Raw genomic sequence first — 21,682 nt, forward strand, 5'->3', positions numbered from 1 at the left:
TATATATATATATATATATAAGTCGATAAGGAAGAGAGCGATTGTTAGAGATCCAGGACTGGGTGTAGAAAATACCCCCCCCTCCCCATTACTAGATGGCCAGTATACTTGGTTTCTGGTTCCACCTGCGGTCCTAACAAGCCCCAGACGGGAGGGGCAGCAGGATGACAAAGCACACATTGCCAAAACACCAATGAGCTAGGCTGCCTTCAGCCTTCTCCTAGCAGTGTTCCAAAAAGCTACACAAATTATCGTAATGGCAGACCTCTAAAGCTGCATATGTCAAATAGAACACAAATATATAACGCAGTAACAATAAAATAAAGTAAGCCAATTGCATAACCATGTTACTGCAGCTGCCTTGTACACCAGTATTCTCCATGCAAAAGTCACACCAGACACCCCCATACGCCGAAAAATGCCACCTATATATAACGCACAATATTTGGGCAAGTTAACTGACTTGGCACATGCTTGAAAAACAAAGGAAAATAAGCTGTAATGGCTTTTTGCTCAAGCAAAACCACTTTTTTCTGCTCACTTTCATTAAATCAGTATTTTGAACCGCATCTGCAAATGCAGAATAATGGATCTCACCCTAAATAGGATTGTCTTAGTTAACAAGCTATTGTGGTCAAGAGTAATTTTTAATTGCCCCATAGATTTAAGATTGGTTCCATTTTAGCATTAAAATCTGTAACGCTTATAGGAAAAAGTATGGTACAGTGATATTACAGTATGAAACAAGCAGAATCAATATTTATGGGTCGGACTGGATCAGCGCAAGCGACATGTTAACTTAGAACATATTGGCTAGGTTTACAGCATCGAAAAAATAAAATAAAAACAGTGCTGGAAAATATTTATTGCATGAAACAAGTACAAAACTATGTTACAGGTTTGGTTCTTTACAATACACCCAGCAGTGTGTATATACACATTTTACAATTCAGCATTTACGAGGCTGATGGAGAAGGTAAATTTTTTTCGGCAGTAAATTCTTGTCCAACGCAGGGCGTGGCTTCTGATCAGCCATTTGTGCAGGTGCCAGTGGAAATTCTCGGCTGAGCTGCAAGATAAAAATATTCCCGTAAATATACATGCCCAAATCACAATCCAAAACTAAGGGATCTGAGCAAATAGTCAAGAACACTTGTGTCAGGGTATTTCTCTTCAGTCTTCCTTATGGAAGATAACGCACACTGCCTGTAGTGTAGAGATGTTCAAGGATACCAGAAACAGTTTGCGCACGTGCAATTCCACTCTGCAGACGTGAATGGCCTTCTCAGGTGTACAAACGTTTCCCTCCCCCACAGGAAAATATACGTGGTACAATCCATACCCACTGCAATGCCAACTGTTAGTGTTCCACTGCTACCCTGAAATGGTGGTACTCCTGCCCTTCACTGCAGTAAATCTCCAGATTTTATCCAGACTAACCTACATGATTGTAGGCTTTCCAGATCTCGCCCCCCCCAGTAGATTTGCTCACAAGTGAAACAAACAGCAGAAAACCAACTGGTTAATTCGATAACTAGTTTACACTTGCGAATAGTTTCCTAATTTGAGGAAACTGAATAAACTAGATTTATAATTCATGAAAGGAAGGCAATTCTGAGAACCTGCAAGTCACCAATACTTACTTTTTCCAGTTCGCCTCCAAAAAGGATATTCATGGCTTGCATTCTGCCAATATTTGTCACTGAACTGCAAAATAAAGAGTATAGTTACTGGGAGAGAAAGGATTCACTTACCCAAAAACTGCAGTCCTAAACTGGTTACCTAGGAAAGCAAACTTAAATTATGTCCTTACAGTTTGTACACCGCTATGAAAAGGAAAGCTGAACAGCAGAATGAAACTATTAAGGTTCAGCACAAGAGAACTCTTGCTTATTTACCCTTTAGTAATCGTTCACATGAGCTTCCTTTTATATATCATTTCTTCACTGTAACTGCACTTATAAATCAGCAAGTCATCTGTCATGTCTCCAAATGGCTTCCCAAAGGAGCATCACCGAGTGTTAGTGAATTGGTAAGGAATCCCATCAAGTACTAGACTTCAGGTATTCGCCAATTCAAACTGATACCAAAGTTTCATAGATTAACATTAGACTCGCTCTATACATTTTAATAGACAAAAGAAAATCATTTGCAGAGTACACCAGTGCTACCAAATTATCTAATGTCCCAGTAGAGAGGTATTTTCGGAAATTCTGCTGAAGTGTAAACATTTAAACTACTTGTTACTTGAAAACAAGCATTTGCAGGGCCCAGACAGACCTCTACCTACCCTCATGAGGACTGCTTTGTGACCTCAATATGAAGTGTCCATGCTGTATCTAATAAAGACACCTGGCGGAGATCATTACTTTTCTAAGTTTGAGGAAACCCAAGCAGGATCACTCAAGATTTACCATGGCCCAACTAGCCTTGTATTTTGGCTAGGGTCACTGAAAAGATTTGTGAAATCATTTTATAAAGTGTATCAAACAGCTTTTTGGCACCACCTAATTTTGATTAAGGTAAAGATCAGTTGTTTACCTGATCCAACAGTTATGTTAGTGTGATTGCACATGAAGGTTAGAGTAGGCTAAGCAAGTGCATGTATAGTTTTAAGTTAGATCATGTATGCAGCTGTATGATGGAAGTGGCCAAAAAAAAAATTGCCTCGGTGTTTCCACCAGGCACCATCTACTTTGAGAAAATGGCAAAGGAGGCAATGTTAAGAATGTGAAGCTTTTGTGCAGACAGGAAAACAGACTACAAAAAAAAATTAAAAAAAAATATATATATATATATATATATATAATAGCACACCATCTTAAATATTGCAGTTTTTTTTAATACAACACCACCAAGTACCACTATTTCCTTTAAAAATGTCATTGAGTCACTTACAAAATAAAACAACTTTACATTCGGGAAAAAAATACAAGTAATTTAATTTAAGTAAAAGTGTCAACGACAACTTCAGAGTGTTGATAAACCTTACATTCTCTTTAAAGTAGGAGATATGACAGCACTGTGGTAATTCACATAGCATCACTTCATGCAAGATCAGAGTGCACTGCCTTCGCTAATTAGTTTATTTTTAAAAAGCAAAGGACTACCGTTGGTGGAAAGCTGGGTTACATTAGCTAAGGTGACTAAACCATATTTTAGACCATCAGTTCCCTTCTAGTTATTTTTTTATTTTATTTTTTTACTAACAAACGGACTGTTATTTCTGTGCGAGTTCCTGTATCAATTTCCAATATTCAAGAGTGAGCCCTGAATCTTCAGTCTTTTGCCTACCCCCCCTCCTCCACCTCCGCTCACTACAGCCTAAAAAAAAACTAACCTCTGGCAATCCAGCGATTTTGCATTGGTACCAAATTTGGGGTTCCAGGACAGGAGGCAATTCTGGTTGCACTATTTGCTACGGAGTCAGAGTGCCATAATCCCATAAGAACTGGTCTGACCAGCAGAACCAAATGTTGATGTTCGCCCTCTTTGGCACTAATGGTAAGTGTTTGTTTACTTATGAACCTGACAAACAGCAAGCTTTAAAAAGTATCATCCTTCAAACAAAATCAAACCCTGGAATTGCTGGCCAAATTAAGTCTTTGGCCAAACAGAAAAATCAGGACAGGCTATGAAAAAAACAAAAAACGGCGCACACTAACAAACAGTAGTGTAAACATGCAGTTAACATTCCTAGAACCAGTCACAAGTTAATAGGAATTAAGTCCACCTATCATGCTTTCTCCTTTGAATCTGACCCCATAGCGCCAGACACCCAAGCAAAATAGCAAGAATCCCATTTTTCACTAAGCAACCAAATTAATCAAAAATGAAGACACTGCAGGGAAAGAAAAAAAAAAAAAGAAAATCCAAAAGAGAATATCTGGTCAACATCCTGTTAAGATGGACACAATAAAAAATAAAAAAAAGTAACAGATGTCATTTAAGCCTACTCTCTATTTCTCAATTTAAAAAAAAAGGGTTAACCAATACTAAAGATATCAATTCGTATACCCAATTAAGCAGATTCAGATTAACCAACAGTAGAGAATTTGGCAAATGTTTGCAGAAAAACGTAGTCCTCTTTAAAAACTGATTTCATAGTCATCTGCCAGTGAGTAGATTGCTTATAAGTTGTTTTTCGTAGGGGCACAACAATGCTCGAGTTACTTACTGAAGAACACTGGTTTCTTTCCTGATCAACAGCACCCCCTCCATCACCTAATAATCTTACCATGATTAGTTGTTAGTATGGCCCTAGAATTGTCTAACTGGCAAAGGGTTACTTTCAAGAAGGAAAAATGAAAACTCGTTAAAATGCAGGCCTTCACTAAGTTCAACTTCTGTTTTAATAATATTATGCAAGCACACAGCTTCCAAAGGGTGCTGTGGCCCAGAGACTGACTTCAGAGACAGGACTGACGTTAAGCAAAAACAACCAAATCTTAAGTGCTACCTTGAACCTGAAGTGATCTGTTGCTTTCGTAAGGGGAGTTCCAATGTTTGGCTTAAGTAGTGGGCGAATATCATGTGAAGAAACACTTCTGTGAGAAACTTACTCTCTGAAATACCAGGTCCAGTTATTTATTTGAATTATTTCTGTAGCTTGAACCCAGCCACCAGGCTACAGTACTTCACAGTCAAGTGGCCCAACTATCATTACAATAAACAGCCAATATACAATGAAGTTCAGTTGGGAAGAGGGAGGCGATGCGTTAAGTCTTTCGTGGCTTTCAGGGGTTCTAGAATTAGGAAATTTTGCACTCTATTTTTCATTGTCTGTCTAGAGTTGGATGGTCAAATTGGTATGAAATGCTTTATGCATGCCATTTTAGTTACCTTTGGCTGGAAACACCTAGTTGATATTGTAAGATGGGGGTAAGACAATCAGCTTTCTTTTTCTGCATCTATCAGACAAACAACGTAGAGCGTACCTTAAAGATGCGCAGTGCTAAATTTCTGATGCCCTACAAGAAGGGTACTGCCACTCCATCTAGATAAAAGCGTATAAGTGGCCCGTTTGGAGAGGGAGCGGGATGGTAGATTTTGGTTTGCTGAGGAGGTAGAGTTGGTATGGTTTAGTCCATTTGGCTGTGTGGTCATTCAGGGCAGGGTTTTGGTCCACACTGAAGCTAAGCAAGTATGTATGCATTCTTGTATTGCATACTCAACCCCGAGTTATCCATGCCCTATACATGGAACAGAAGGCATGCTTTGCATTACATCAAAGTGGGTGGTACAACAAACAATTTATTAAGTGCAAAGATAACAGGTAGGCTGGGTCCCAACTGCACACAGTACAAGGGATGGACAAATGCCTCATGGATGTAGAGCAGCTGCTATTTTCGAACAGGAAGCTCTTGTAAGTAAAGAACAGGAGAAAGAATTCGGTTTTCAGATGGCTCAGTTTCATGAAAAGGGATTCCATTTAATTTGCTAGACTGAGGAAAGACTGGTACTGGATATACAAGTTGCAAAAATCAGGTTTGCAAATCAGCAATTGGTTTAGTGAACAACAAATGTATTCGCCAGATTAAGGACAGTCATAGAAGCATGAACATAATTTCAGCAATTGAAAAACAAACACACCCACCCCACAAATGTTGAAGTGTTGGTTAAACAACCACATTTTAGGCCCGCCTTAAATCGGAGTTAGATTGCCTTCTTAATAAGGTGCATACAGATTAAAATACACATTGATTTTAAAACCAGTTAAAACAACCTCATTTCAAACCATCCTTTTCCCACGTTGTATTGTCAAACACAAATGGGTTATCAAGTACAAACAAGGTAGCTTAATGCAGACTTATGGTCTCTGTTGCAACTGGCCCTTTTTGCAGGGTCATCCTCAATCTTTTTGCCTCCTTCCTCCTAACTTTTCTGACCATTTTGTTGGCTTTAGGACGCTGGGCCCTTTACCACTGCTAAACAGTGCTAAAGTGCATATGCTCTCTATGTAAATTGTACTGTTGATTGGTTTATTCATATCCGATTTACTGGCAAGTCCCAGGTAAAGTGCACCAGAGGTGCCAAGGGCCTGTAAATCAAATGCTACTAGTGTGCCTGCAGCACTGGTTGTGCCACCCACATTAGTAGCCCTGTAAACCTGGCTCAGACCTGCCACTGCAGTGTGTGTGCGCAGTTTTAAACTGCCAATGAGGCTTGGCAGGTGTACCCATTTGCCAGGCCTAAACCTTCCCTTTTATTACATGTTAGGCACCCCTAAGGTAGGACCTAGGTAGTACTGGGGGCTGGGTGCAGTGTATGTTTAAGGTAGGACATATACTAGTGGGCGTTATAGGTCCTAACAGTGAAATACTGCCATAATCGGTTTTCACTGTGCAAGGCCTCTCTCTCAGGTTAACATGGGGGCTGCCTTTAAATATCCTTGAAGCGCAGATTCCCCTTGAGATCAGATTTAAAAAAAAAAAAAAAAAAAAAAAAAAAAAAAAAAAAAAAGTAGAGTTTAGGGTCTCTGAACTCACAATTTAAAAATACATCTTTTATTCAAGTTGGTTTTCAAACTGCGTGAAAACGCCACTTTTATAAAGTAGCTTAAACCATTCTGTGACTCTGCCAGTTTGTGGATTGTCTGTCAGTTTGACAGTTGGCCTGTTTTGCACTCTCTAGACAGACGCACAACCCCTTTGTAGCCTGCATATTCTGTGGAGTCATCTGAGCTAGAGAGGAGGGAGGTAGTTGCCATTCACACCTGAAAGACTGTGCCTGCCTTCACACAATGCAGTCTTCGACCCTCTGGTGTGTGTCTGGGACCTGGCCTGGCCAAGGAAGGATCTGTCAAACACTTAAGACTTTGCTTTGACGTTTGCAAACTTCAAAGGCAGAAAGGGGTATAAGAGGAAGAGCCAAAACCACAGACTTTTAGAATCTTTCTGGAATCAAGAGGAACCTCTGGCCAGGAGAGGAGCTGAAGGATGAGTGCTGTCCCTTTGCTGGACTGGCCTGCAGTTGCTGCTTCTGTCTGAAAGGACTGCAAAGGGTGAGCTTTGCTGTGTGTCCTGCTTGAGAGAGTTCTCCAATGACTTAAAGTAGAGCTTGCCTCCCTTTAGAGTCTCAGGGACAAAGACTTCAGTTTCCTAGACCTGCAGCACTGGGAACTGTGTTTTGTGCTGTTCAAGAGGAAAAATCACTGTGCCGCCACCAAGAAGCCACTGGCCTGCACCGCGACCTGCTGACGTTGCACAGTTGCATTGCCCCACTTCGTATCACGACCCTGGTCTCACAGACACCATCAGACGACTTCACCAAGCCACTGCGAGCCCCGCATTCCGGCATAGTCTGCTCACACCACAGCCTGGGCCTCCCAGATGCCGCCACTCCTGCAGACACCAGCACCAATGCTGGCACGGTGGCCTGTGGACACCGCTCGTGAGGGTCACAAAGCACTGCCCTGTCCCTTACTGCTGGCTGGGATCTACCGATGACAGCGTTTCCGCAATGATGATGCCGCTGCCTGCACCGTGACCGGTGGGCTCCGGGCGTTGCACCGCCCAGCTTCACACCGCACCCCTGATTTCACCGATGCTGCAGTCATTGAGCCGCTGCCTGCACCGTGACCGGTGGGCTCCGGGCGTTGCACCGCCCAGCTTCGCACCGCAGCCCCGACGCCATCAATGCCAGCACACCAGACTTCATCCTGGAGTTCGATACGCAAGGCTTGCAACTTCAAGGGCCCGACAACTTCTGCACCGACACTGGAACAGACACTGCGACGCCGCTCTGTGGAGCTCACCATAAGGATCTTGATGCCCTACAAATCCAAGGTACTGTGTGTGGGTCTTCCAGACACTGTAGCTGGCCCGCGACTGGCCTGAACTGTTGGTTTTGTTGCTCAAGACGCCGGAATAGCCCCAGGTTGAGATACTGAGATCAAGGAACTGTATTTGAGTAAATCTTGCAGAATTTACTATTTTTATTACTGTACGTTGGATTTTTATTGTATTTGGTCTCGTTTTAAATAGATAAACATTGGCTATTTTTCTAAAACTGGTGTGGTGTCCTTTTGTAGTGTTTTCACTGTGTTACTGTGCATTATGTGCAAATGCTTTACACATTGCTTCGGAGATAAGCCTGACTGCTCATGCCAAGCTACCAAGCAGGGGTTATCTGAGTGAGTATCTCCCTTATCCTGACTAGAGTGAAGGTGCCTACTTGGGCAAGGTGCAAACAGACTGCCAACTAGAGACACCATTTCTAACAGTCTCTTATCCTATGTGCCAGGAAGATTGGTTTAAAGTGGCATCTCCTCAGATGCCTGTAGAAACCACAGAAAAGCATGAAGTGCTGAGTGCTATGCGTGCCCATCACAAGGGCATACCTTCATTACTTGGAACGCCAAAGGATTTCATGCTGGCACAGCTCATCTAGACAGCAGAACACAATGCTGAATATTAGTCACATAGGATTAGTAATATTGACAACCCTCCTTCAGGCCAGCTGACATGTAATAGACCATAGTCTACTTCCTTAACTCAGCACACATTCTACTATGCTGCCTTGGAAAATTATCAGGGGTCAAGGTTTGAAGGGGTTCTTGGAGAACAGGTATATTAAATTGAGCTACTAACGTTTGACGGATATAAAAGCCATTGGATGTTTAAAACATGGTCCAGAGCAAGACAGTCTGAAATTACTGATTTCGTGAAACCAGTTTCCAATTTGGAATTTGGACAGAAAGAACTACAGTGATAAGGCTGTTATGAGGAGCAGGTCTTCCAAAAACTGCAAACCAACCGCTAAGTATAATCACTGTTGAGAAGAAAGCAGGCAGGCATAGCAGCTGCTTCCGAAATAAGTTGTCCGTCTGGAGGAGGCAGCTAGAGGTGTAGCCCTACAGATCTCCTCCAAAATGTGGAGGAGGACAGTCCTCTAGCTTTATGTCAACCATCTCTTTAACCAGACGACTGACCAGCTTGTGTGAAAACACACCAAAAAAATAAAAAAATAAAAATAAATCAGCAGGCAATTCCAGGGCATCTTGGACCTAGCATTAGCAGCCTGTATGGACCATGCGCCATTGCTCACAATGGTAAATGCGGTATACCTGTTCCTTCTGTATTTATAATCCCTCAAGTTCACTTAGCCAACAAAAAGGCAGACCTGGATAATACAGTTCAACTCCCCCCTTAAATTATAATAGAGTTAGAATGAATTGGGCACAAGAAGGCGTGTGTCTAGTGCATAAACCAACATACTGCGTGATCAATCAAATACACTGTTGTAAAAATTACCCACCACCAATTCAGGGACACCCTTAGATGACAGCTAAAGAAACTGGAAATAAGGTGAAATAGACCTTTTCGTAACAGACAGCACATATGAAATTAAAGTCAGCTATGCCCTTTTTTCCCCCACCCTTTGGAAGACGGAAGAGCACCTAGAAAATGGGAAGAAAAGCCTTCAACATAAATTGGGTCCAGAGACCGAATCTCATAAGTACAAATGTTAAGACCGAAATCATTTGGAGCCATTCTGGAAGATCCAGCTTATTTCAGGTGATCTATCAGCACGTACCATCTCGGGCTCAAGTAGTAGCTCATGAATGAACAACTATAAGGCCAATACAGGCAAGAGGAGCAGGCACAGAAGTCTGATGAGCAACAGGATTAGCGAGGGCCACACCGAATGCATGAGGAAAAACAAAGCTCTCAGGAACGTCTGGGGATCGCTATAATGTCTGCATGGACGTCCGGGAAACTAGCTAAAATCAGCAGTCAACTTACATAACTTGAACGCAAGAGGCAGTACTTCCTGTGATTGTCTGCAAACCAGCATGATTGGCTGCCTATGGACCCAATGATGAAATAACCATAATTAGCTGATAAAGCCTAAAAAAAAATGCATACATGAAGAAATTTTAAGTATGTAACCTAGGGGAGCATTTCATTAAAAAAAAAGTATGTTTTTACATAATCCAATTATTTTATTAGGTTTTTATTTAGGAGGAGAGGACCAATTTTTGTGGCCTAGCATCTCCAATAGTTGCCATAAGAACGCAAGCAACTTCAAAATGTTTTAAGAGTCAGATTCCCAACCATAGATTTACTAATCTCCTCACTGTTGAAGGCACTGAAAGCAACGGTGTTTTCCCAGTCTGCACTGACTAAAGCAACAATGCAATTCTATTGCTTGTGTTTTCACTGCGATACAAACCAAAGCAATGATCTTTAGCCTGGACAGCCATCTTCCACCGGCAGTTCTGTTGTATCAGTCAGGCAGTGGGCCCAAAACCACTTCTCAAAAGATCAGAAAACCAAAATAGTATTCCAAGCCAACAAACATATGCTTACAACTAAGTGCTTAGACTGTACCACTGCTGATAAAGAATGCAGGTCAGGTGCCTTGAAGATGTATTAACCAGAAACAAGCGTCGCTTTTCATGTTCTTCCATAAATAACCAATTTGGGAATCTCAGACAAAAAGCATACGAAGCCAACGGAATGAAGGTCATTGCTTATTTCATACCTGTTTTTTTCAGTAATGGTTTTCTTGACATTTTTCTCAATGTGTCCACTTTCTTCGTTTACTTGTTTTTTGGAAACTCTCATCTTCCCAGCTTTAACTAGTGTGAAAAAAACTACAGTTTTCAGGCCGCACTTTACAAAAATTAAGTAAAAGAAACAGCTAGACTTTAAATCGGTAAGTTTCAAGAGTGATGTTAGTGAATAAACACTGATAATTAGTACTAAAGTCCTAGAATAAATATTTAATATGCTTTTAAGTAAACGATTAGCATGCACTGTTCCTACCATTTTAAAATATTTGTTAATCCAAGGCTAAGCAGGTTAGTCAAATGAGACTTGAAACAAAGCTTCCATCTTAAAAAAAAAAAAAAAAAAAAAAACTAGTTTGAGAAAAATAAATTGAAGCCACTCTCACACTCCAGCAGAATGGCTGAAAATAACAGCTCTCGTCCTCCTTGAAGACGAGGATTTAATTAATCATAGTAGTCCTACTGCAACAAATCTGAAATTAAATGAGTCAAACAAACAAACAATCTAAACATCAAGTCGTATTGACCGCCTCAAAGAGACAGAAGGCTTCTATGTCAGAATCTAACCCCCAAATCCCACTACTTGATAGATGTAGTGTTCGCTACCAAAGCAAGGCACTGTGTGCTGTGGTATGGCACTACATGTTGAAGTATGGTGGGGCAAAACCTTGCGTTTTTCTTGGTTCCCATCTAACCTAGCTTTTTCTAGTGCCTACCCAAATATTTTCACTTTTTTGTTCCCCAGTGAGCCCAGGTTGCTGCCCCATCTCCTTCTGTCACCTCTAGATTCTTTGTAGAGGCAAAAATAGTTATTTGTAGAATTATAAGTGTTAAGTCAGTCTTCAAGGTCTGACCTTTCGCTAGCTTAATGATGCTTGGCTAACAGCCTCCCCTCATCACAAGGATGGTTTAAAGGTTGGTTTCATGACAATCACTTTGGCCAACAGACGTTCAGCAGGTCACATGGAAGGGAAATCATGGAAGCAAAAAGGAACAGGGACAAGGCATACCAACTGAGGTGATCGACCCCTCAAAATTTGCCACAGACTTGAAGTGTAGTTGAATGGGACTATACATAAAATTCATTCATACGCTCTACAAAACATGGATTGCAAATTCCTGACCCTTTTAACCGTGTACTGAAGTCCACCTTTCTATTCCATAGAACTCAGTACACCAGTACAGTGTAAGGGGCTGCATTGAGAATGAGCCATCCATTCCTTACATTACTTGCAGCTAGCAATCTTACAGAGTTTGCCTCCATTAATAACTTAATTCTGATTAATATGTTTGGGATCATTCTCAGTCTGCATAAATAATAAGCAGAGTTTAAGTACAAGTGTGAGCATTCAGAGTTATTACAATTTACTTCATAATGGTTGGCATTTTCTGTTAAACTGAAAATTTGGAAAGCACTTGCATCTTTTTAAAAAGTACTTCATGTCACTGATGGGACTACAAGAGAGAAGGAATAAGACGAGGAAACAAGATGGGGAAATGAGGAAGGAACATTGTGGAGGAAGTGTTTGTCCCCAAAACTCTAGTATTTCACCAGGCAGAGAGACCATGCATTGCAGGGATGCTGGCCTTGGGCCTCAGACTAGCAGATAAAGAGTAGACTGAGGCATGAACTGATGCTATACGATTACAAAAACGTATCTTTGGACTCATTTACCAAAAACCTTTCACCAACAGACCTAGATGGAGTAAAATGTAATAAAGCAAGCACTGCCACCCTTTGCAGAAATGGAGTAGCTGCACTTTGAAGTAATAACTTGGACTCCAATAAGGTGTACCTGGGAGAAAGTAAGTGTTTCCACTTAAGTAAGTCAACCATCCATTTTGGCTGGTTAGGACTTCTCGTGGCCTTTATTCTCAATTTGTTTGATGAGAAAAAGCAATATGCAAGAGGTGGTGCTTCTCCAGTTTAGCTGGCAGGATGAGTTGTTGATTCAAAAGTCTTGCTCAGCCAAGCACAAAGTTCCATCTGGATTAAATGAAAGCGCATTTGCAAGGGAACTTCCCTCCACACCACATCTTTTCTTACCTGAAGGTCAGTGCGAGAAGGAAGAGACTGATAAGCAAGAGCATTTTGTCAACTAACCCACCCTCACCACCGACCCCAACGACGCAGCCCTCAGCCTCTCGAACTGGATCTCCAACTGCGCAGACAACCTTGCCCCCCTCAGACGCATGCATCAACAGGCCATCACCAGAAAACCTCTCTGGTTCTCGGACACCCTCAAAGAAAACTTTTCGCACCCTCGAGAAGGCCTGGTGCAAGGACCACACCGCCGACAACATGACCGCCCTCAAAAACGCAACCCGCGAACACCACCACCTGATCCGCGCTGCCAAAAGGAACTTTTTCACCGACAGACTGGACAAAAACAGCCACAACAGCAGAGAACTTTTTAGCATCGTCAAAGAGTTCTCCAACCCCAGCGCCAATGCCCTCACAAGACTTGTGCAACTCCCTCGCCACCTTCTTCCATCACAAGATCAGCGACCTCCACAACAGCTTCGGACACCAGACCCAACCAAGCACCACCGAACCCACACCCCGACCATCACCCTCAACGACTGGACCCACATCAACACTGAAGAAACCAAAACCACCATGAATTCTATCCACTCCGGCGCCCCATCGGACCCCTGCCCTCACTTCATCTTCAATAAAGCCGACGACATCATCGCCCCGCACCTCCAGGCCGTCATCAACTCTTCATTTTCTTCTGCTACCTTCCCCGAATGCTGGAAACACGCCGAAGTCAACGCCCTACTAAAGAAACCTACGGCTGACCCGAGTGACCTGAAAAACTTCCGCCCCATCTCGCTCCTCCCATTCCCCGCCAAGGTAATAGAGAAGACCGTCAACAAACAGCTGACCACCTTCCTGGAAGACAACAACCTGCTCGACCCTTCACAAGCCGGATTCCGAACCAACCACAGCACTGAAACCGCCCTCATCTCAGTCACAGACTACATCAGAACCCTGATGGACAACGGTGAAACAGTCGCCCTCATCCTCCTCGACCTCTCGGCTGCCTTCGATACAGTCTGTCACCGCACCCTAATTACCCGCCTCCGCTCCACCGGGATCCAAGGCCAGGCCCTGGACTGGATCGTCTCCTTCCTCTCAAACCGTTCTCAAAGAGTTTACCTCCCACCGTTTCGCTCAGACCCCACCGAGATCATCTGCGGCGTACCTCAAGGCTCATCGCTCAGCCCGACACTCTTCAATGTCTACATGAGCCCCCTCGCCATCATCATCACCTCCTACGCCGACAACACCCAGCTCATACTCTCCCTCACCAAGGACCCCGCCAGCGCCAAGACCAACCTACAAGAGGGCATGAAGGACGTCGCAGATTGGATGAGGCTCAGCCGCCTAAAGCTGAACTCTGACAAAACGGAAGTCCTCATCCTCGGCAACACCCCGTCTGCTTGGGACGACTCCTGGTGGCCCACGGCCCTCGGCACCGCACCTACCCCCGCAGACCATGCCCGCAACCTCGGCTTCATCTTGGACCCTCTTCTCACCATGACCAAGCAAGTCAAGTGTCCTCCGCCTGCTTCCTCACCCTCCGCAAGATCTTCCGCTGGATCCCCGCCGACACTAGAAAAACCGTGACCCACGCCCTCGTCACGAGCCGCCTGGACTACGGCAACACCCTCTATGCTGGGACCACCGCCAAACTCCAAAAACGCCTGCAACGTATTCAAAATGCCTCGGCCCGCCTCATCCTCGGCGTACCCCGCAACAGCCACATCTCCGCACACCTGAGACACCTGCATTGGCTACCAGTCAGCAAAAGGATCACCTTCCGACTTCCCACCCACACACACAAAGCCCTCCACAACAAGGGACCGGAATACCTCAACCGTCGCCTCAGCTTCTACACCCCCACCCGTCTCCTCCGTTCCTCGGGCCTCGCGCTCGCTGCCGTCCCTCGAATCCACCACTCCACGGCGCGTGGGAGGTCCTTCTCCTTCCTGGCAGCCAAGACCTGGAACACCCTCCCCACCAGCCTCAGGACCACCCCGCATTCCAGAGACTCCTCAAAACCTGGCTTTTCGAGCAGCAGTAACCCCCCCCCCCTTCCCCCTAGCGCCTTGAGACCCGCACTGGTGAGTAGTGCGCTTTATAAATGTTAATGATTTGATTTGACTGTAGCAGCACTGCTATTGCCTGTGGACGTTGGCAACTGCCAATGCAGAATTAGTACTTGTACTAGTTTGCGGCATGGAGTTAGTTTGTTGCTCTCTGTATATGTTCACAACTGTATACATGTTGATTGAGTGGTTAGCAGAAGATAACAGTCAGTGTATTCTTCTACACTGTAGAAAGGTAGTCACACAGGACACACTTCTACAGGTGCTTGAAAAAATACTCCAGAAGTTCACATCTACATTTTCGAGGATTTTGGAACTAAAATAACTCCAAGAGTACTTGTGGAAAACTGTGACAATTAAATATTTACACATCCTTAAATATAACAGGTGCAGCTTTACACTTGGCTAAATCCTTTGCCAAAATAAATATGAGTTTCAGAATTTCCACTTCCTCTTTCATATGGGGAGAAAAAAAAAAAAAAAAAAAAAAACCTCTCCCTTACCAGTTCTCACAGGTGTAGTCCTCCCATTCCTAGCCTGAATACAGATTTACTCCTTCCCTTGAGAAGGAGTAAAGATGTATCCATCGTGGAGAAAATGTGGCTTAAGAGAACTTTCTGAATCTGCACACAGTGGCAAGATTATTTGAAGTCTAATTTTTAAGTCAATAGCCACTCTGGTTGCACTTCCAGCTGATTCTCACACATGAAATTACACCACATTGGTACAATCGCACCTGGTAGTAAAGCCGTTTGAAAGTGTAAATTTATGTTTTGTTATTACCACTCCTGAACCTACACTTGTAAGTCAAGGCACTGCCAATTCAAGTTCAATTTACATGCACGATATAGTTCAGAGCCCACATTAGCTCCTTCGTAAAGCTCAGTGTTGCGATATGTAATTCTCTGCTTTATGTTAATGCATCCATCATGGTTGGCATGGATTTAGATCAGAAAAGGAAACTGGTTTAAAAACAAAACTACATCGTAGCATTTGTCAAGGAGGGTTCACTATCACTAAGCGCTCCTGCTTCATGTTACATTCTATCCTATTTTCAACTAACGTTGACTCTCAGACAGGATACATGCCTCCTTCCAGGACAGTCTTTGGAAGAGAAAGCATTGAATGTTACAAGGCCACTTTCACTCAGAATTTACTAATAGAAAACAGATTCACAGAACGTCTTGAATTGGTCTACGAGGCTGTTCTTCCTTGATTTGGAATTTTCTCCCGCCATAATTTTAACAACGTTTAGACTTTAGATCAGTGGTCTCCAAACTTTTTAATGCTGCGCCCCCACAGTTGAAAAATAAATCATTGGGCCCCGCCTCAGAATTTTTCACAATTATTTTATAAAGATGGCTATGTTTAAATATGTCCAGGCGTATTTAAACGCTGCAGTTAAGTACTGTTACCTTTTTAAAAAGGTGCGATAACATGTTTCTGCTTAAAACAAAAACACTGTTATCTGTGTAATGCTTCTTTTGGCCAGAGCTTGGCGCCCCCCCCCCCCCCCCCACCCCACCCCACCCACCGGATCTATTGAGGCCCCCCTCGGGGGGCCAGCCCCCCAGTTTGAAGACCTCTGCTTTAAATGGATGCATGAATACATTTAAATGTTGCAGTTCCCAAGGCAAACTTCTGAAATATTTATATGTGAATTGAACTGTAGTTACAAATGAGAAAAAAAAAATGTTTTTTTTTCTGCAGTTGTAAATGCACCCGGTGTTTATTCAGGAGTGCATAAATACAAACCTGTAGGATAATTGCAATTTCGACATTTTAGACTATTTTCTTTCGGATGAGAATAGTTTTTTTACACCCATAGCGATATAAAATGTATTTCTCGTGAGTTCTGGGGAGGCCCCTTTCCCATTCCCACGACGCACACTAATTTACTGTAACAGTGCAAATATTCAACCGTGCACAGGGTGAAAATGTGCCGCGGAAAAGTTAGTGAGCCCACAACATGCTCATTTAAAATAATCCTTATCTTAGAACCTTTATCAACAACGAGTGAAACCTGCGAACTAACTCAACTAGTGAATGCACCGTGCTCTGTCCCCGTATTCATACTCCCAGAGGATGAAATACTTGGGTTGCAGGTCAGCAACTACTGCAAACGACCAATAGATTGAATACCCTACTACAATAAACCTAAGATCAAGAACACTAGAACTATGTTGTTTCTGTGGTCATCAACATACTCTCGGTGCTTGAGGTAGTGCAGCAGGCAGTGAACAAGGGAGAAGGCCTGACCCCGGGTTTCTGGTAACATGCGTCACTAAAAATGCGCTGCCAGTTGCTGGTCGTTTGATAGTGAGACATTTTAGAGGAGGCAACGCACGCTCGTCCCTTAACGACTAGAATCCCTAAAATAATGAGGCCTCTCGGGCCTGGTTCTAGTTCGGGTCCATCATCAAACACGGAAGCTCCCAGTCAGTTTTCTGCGTGAGTGAGAGAGTGAAAGGGTAGCTAGATACATTATCACATGGGTATCCCTCTCACAGCAGACCGCTGCTAAGAAAGGATGCGCAAAATAACCCGCATCCTGTTCCCCGCCCCACTTCCTACGGGAATTTCCATTTTATAATTACATCCTGCGTTAGGCCACAAGTCAACGCAAGCCTTTCACCCTTCGCGTGCATGTAGATTGTCGGTCGGTGAAGACACTTGTTATTTACAACACTAGATGCAAAGTGAGATAAGAATCACTACTGCGTAAGAAACCATTATTTCAATCGGAGCATGTGGGAAACAGGGGGGCGGTGATATCTCACTTGCTTCTTACTGAGCTAGTCTGGGCTACCTATAGAAAGCACGAATTCAAACTTGATCGGCCATATTATCGGTCCTTTCCCATCTTCGCCAATCGCCAACCCGTTTCCAATGAGCCTATCACGTTGCAGCCTAGTTTTGCAGAATACTACCCGACAACCGTACAAATCTGGTACTTAACATCCATATCTTTATAATGCGATAATCGGGACTACATTTCCCAGAATGCAAAGAAAGGAGTAGCGAACCATACAGACCCAAGAAACTTGGCAGACCCGCTGTAAGAGACCTAAAAGCCCAGTACCAAGACCCATGAAGGGTACCACGGCGTGACAATTTCAGTGCAGGACAATTTAAGGTTTATTTAATTAGACCAAGTAACGAACCACCAACCTTACAAAAGGCTGCTACACTGAACTACTCTTCCACGTATTCACCCCAACCCCATTTTAATTGGCATCCCTCAAGTGCCACACTATTCTGCGACGTCGCATGAATTAGAATGCAGCTATAACAACAACAACGATACCGACTCCCCGCCCCTCTTCCCCAGTGGAACTCTCGCCCTCATTTTAAATCATTAAGCAGCTCGTCCGTTGCTGGCTGCGGTGTCTCGCGCAGGACTACCTACCTGCGGGTGGGTGGCCGCCTTTAAGTGAGCACAGCTTGCTCCTGGTCTGTCTGTTCATGGCTGACAACAATTCAAATTTCTCTCAGCTTTGCTTCTCTCTCTTCTCCGAGCTTTGTTGACAAGTGAGAGAGCCGCGCTCACTTATCATAGGCTCTGGTGTGGGCGGTACCATCGCGTCACAGGGGCGTGCGGCTAGAGAGCCGTTTTAGCAGAAGTTGTCTTTTCCCTAAGCCCTGTTTTTTGGGTACGTTAGGGACGCTTCACTCCACCCGCTTACTGTTTACGTTTTGAAGAACAATAAACATATATCTTCAGCAGGAGCACCTAGCTGACTGTAACATGGTCAGGGCCGGATTGGCCATTCTGTCGCTGTCATTTCCCTGGCGAACTGTAGATCAAGAGGCGGGGAGTAAGGGAGGCCTTGAGGTGCAGGCCACCTCTCAAGACCTTCGGCGGGGGAGGGGGTACATTCAGCCCAAGGCGTTTAGAAATCCGTCATGTATGCGAGACTAGGGGACCCTCGTCACATTTTGCGGGGGGGGGCATCATTTTGCGTTACGCCTCTGTCTAGTTGGGCTGCTTTACGATGTGTATGGGCTGCAGTAGCCTAACCATACATCCTTACTTGTCTTATTCTAGTGACTGCCTCCCTTAGTGGGGGATGCTTTGAAGATTTTTGCCATGACCTATTTTGGTTTCCAGCACCTGGAGGATCCAGATAGTGTTTATTGATTATATTCGTCATATCCCTAAAAAAACTCGTATTAGTGGCGACCCTCCGACATCCGTTCTATACACTGGCTTTCAGTAAATAACAGGGCCCCGGTTTTCCCAGTCAGAGAACTCTCTCGCCACATATCTGACAAGCTGCCTTCAGTGAATGTCCCAGTGTTAATGTGATAGGCAGGTCTGGGCTTGTAGTTCACCTGTTTTGAATTAGAAGTAGAACAATTACATTCGTTAATGGAAGCTGAAGTTACATAACTGGTTATGAAAGTGTAGTTTTCTGCCAGCGCTAAGCTAAAGCCTGTTGCAACAGAGCTGCTGGTGAGAGCTTTGGCACTAGAATGGCAGACTGACCATTAGCTCGAGTTGGCAACTGCCAGACGAGCCGGGCTTTATTAAAGGCTTTGGTGCTCTGTAACTTGCGGGTTTAGGTCAGTTCACTGCCGGTTTACGGCCATTTCACTAGGTGTTCTTTGTTTTCCTTATTAGCATCCTTAACGGTAAAATGTGTTTTACAGTTCTAATAGCAGAACCTCTCCTGTGTAGGATGGGCAACTTTCCATTATCACTTCGCAGGAAACTTTGCAGGTTTGTAGACATTTTGCATCAATGGAGAATCATTGTGCACTGAATCACTTTGCCTGCGCAGAGACACTGTGTGCACAAACACACCACAAGACATTTGTTGGGGAGCAATGGGGATTTGGAATCATACAGTCGATTTTGGAGTTTAATTCCATAACTACCTCCTCTAATAGGGCCCTTTAAGATATATAACCCATGCTGGACATTGACCTTTCAGTGTCAGGCTATATTTGAGTTCCAGCCTCCTTATCGCTTCCAGGAGTAAGCCATGCAAGAGAGTGAAGTTTGCACTCTGCAGCAGCAGGACCTTCCTAAAGAAGAGGGGTGCGATGTTACGGAAGTTCAAGAGGATCTTTGCCATCGGCTTGAAAAACTCAGCCTCAAGAATTTACTGCAGCTGATATCCCCTACTAAGTGCGACAGCAGTGGCGGCGATGCATTGAGCGAAGAGTTAAGTGTTGGAAACATTTTCACCGACGTTGATGATGTGGAAGAATCTATAGCGCCTCCCAACTCCCCTGTCTATGAAGATATGGGGTTTCTGGAGGAAAAGGCATCGGACACAGTTATCGTGCAGCAGCCGGGTCTAAACACCGACGACGGTTACACAGTAACGGATCTGTGCAATTTTCAAGATTTCAGAGGTGCCGCCGTGTGTCAAGAAAATGAAAAGGTTAATAAAAAATATGATACAGACATATATATCATATATATATATGTATATTTTGTTACCTTTAACTAATAGTATGTTTTTGTTTCTGATTGAATCATAGAAAACATCAACAAAAAGCGCAGTCGGAGAAGAGTCATCATCAAAGGTTAACGATGTAAATTTTTACTGCTTATGTTGTTCAAACCAGTCTGAAAGTTCCACAAGCCAGAACAAAGAGCAGTGTAAGAATTGTGTTTGTACCTATAATGGCGGTGTTTTCAAAAAGGAAAATAAGGGTGTCCTGCAAGACGCAGTATGGCCTCTTAAAAGTTTTGCAGCGACTGTTGTGAACACGTGTAAAACGCGACTATTATAATCTTTGTTATGGTAATAAAATTAACGAACTGCAACAGGAGGCTCACAAGTGTCTGTATGAGTCGTACACACCAAGAACAATTCGACACATCTATGTAGTAGGCTAGACCCATGCAAGGTGTATAAAATGTTAAGAGTTATCTATGGGATGTCCGAGTAAAAGAAAAATGTGCACCCCAATATGGTTAAGATTGTAGCAACAGCGCTGAAAGGGATCCAAAACTCAAATGAACAAGGTTCAAAACTCAAGCGTATGCAGGGGTTGTGTACATATTTTGATAGAAAGATGATAGAAAGGGTTATATAAAGCCGATTGTGTGATGTTCATTTTAAAAATAGAAGAATCGGTCCATTAGCCCAGCAAAAACTGTTTAAAAAAATGTAGAGTCCTGGGTAGAGGGTCATCATGCTGTTATTTAACGTAATACTTACCTTTAGGACGTTGATCAGAATGTCGAGGTGCAATATGCCTATGAGTTACACCCCGGACACATATGCATTGGCAGAATGGTATATGTGCTGATTAAAGGAAGAATAGCTGAAATACACCCTTGTACTCTGCATTATTTGAACATTTCTGAGCCGCCAGCTACGATGATGTGTGACAGTCCTGAATGTATAGCCGAATGGTGTATCAACGCCTGGATGCCCACAGCCAAAAAGTATTGGAGCGTGCACAAAAGGCGTATGCGTGAGTTAAGACTTGCAGACTATCACGTTACACACAGCCTTGGAGCTTCTGACAGATGATTATTTCACAAAGAAGGGTTTAGTATTGTCGGGCCTTGAACTGTATGAACTTATGAATGCTGTCAGTATCCTGTGTGTACAAAGTTATAGGAGGGGTGAGAGGAAAGTCGTGTCTAGAGCTATCAAGTGTATATCTAGAAAAATAGCAAAACTTGTGACGCTGAGGTCAATTAGCGGCAAGGCACCAAGTAACGTATGTAGCAAGTGTAGTAGTACAGGGAGTGCAGAATTATTAGGCAAGTTGTATTTTTGAGGATTAATATTATTATTGAACAACAACCATGTTCTCAATGAACCCAAAAAACTCATTAATATCAAAGCTGAATATTTTTGGAAGTAGTCTTTAGTTTGTTTTTAGTTTTAGCTATGTTAGGGGGATATCTGTGTGTGCAGGTGACTATTACTGTGCATAATTATTAGGCAACTTAACAAAAAAAAAAATATACCCATTTCAATTATTTATTATTACCAGTGAAACCAATATAACATCTCAACATTCACAAATATACATTTCTGACATTCAAAAACAAAACAAAAACAAATCAGTGACCAA

At 43.3% G+C, this 21,682-nt stretch overlaps 1 protein-coding gene across 1 annotated transcript; it reads right to left on the reverse strand.

Annotated features, from left to right (window-relative positions):
* Window positions 1-847: 847 nt before the first annotated feature.
* DAPL1 (death associated protein like 1) lies at window positions 848-18,199 on the reverse strand. Its single transcript, XM_069225131.1, has 4 exons — window positions 18,042-18,199; window positions 10,489-10,585; window positions 1,644-1,707; window positions 848-1,069 (listed from the first exon to the last, which is right to left on the reverse strand). Exons 1-4 carry the CDS (start codon window positions 18,097-18,099, stop codon window positions 950-952), a joined length of 339 nt encoding a protein of 112 aa, XP_069081232.1. The 5' UTR covers window positions 18,100-18,199; the 3' UTR covers window positions 848-949.
* Between the last annotated feature and the right edge of the window lie 3,483 nt (window positions 18,200-21,682).

This window comes from Pleurodeles waltl, chromosome 3_1, assembly GCF_031143425.1.
Source record: "Pleurodeles waltl isolate 20211129_DDA chromosome 3_1, aPleWal1.hap1.20221129, whole genome shotgun sequence".
In the NCBI taxonomy this organism is placed as follows: domain Eukaryota; kingdom Metazoa; phylum Chordata; class Amphibia; order Caudata; family Salamandridae; genus Pleurodeles; species Pleurodeles waltl.

Coding starts and splice junctions, on each gene's coding strand:
- DAPL1 (XM_069225131.1), bottom strand. CDS start 18,099: ATGAACAGACAGACCAGGAGCAAGCTGTGCTCACTTAAAGGCGGCCAC. Junction 1,708..10,488: donor ACCATTACTGAAAAAAACAG/GTATGAAATAAG, acceptor TTTATTTTGCAG/TTCAGTGACAAATATTGGCA. Junction 1,070..1,643: donor TTGGAGGCGAACTGGAAAAA/GTAAGTATTGGT, acceptor TTTATCTTGCAG/CTCAGCCGAGAATTTCCACT.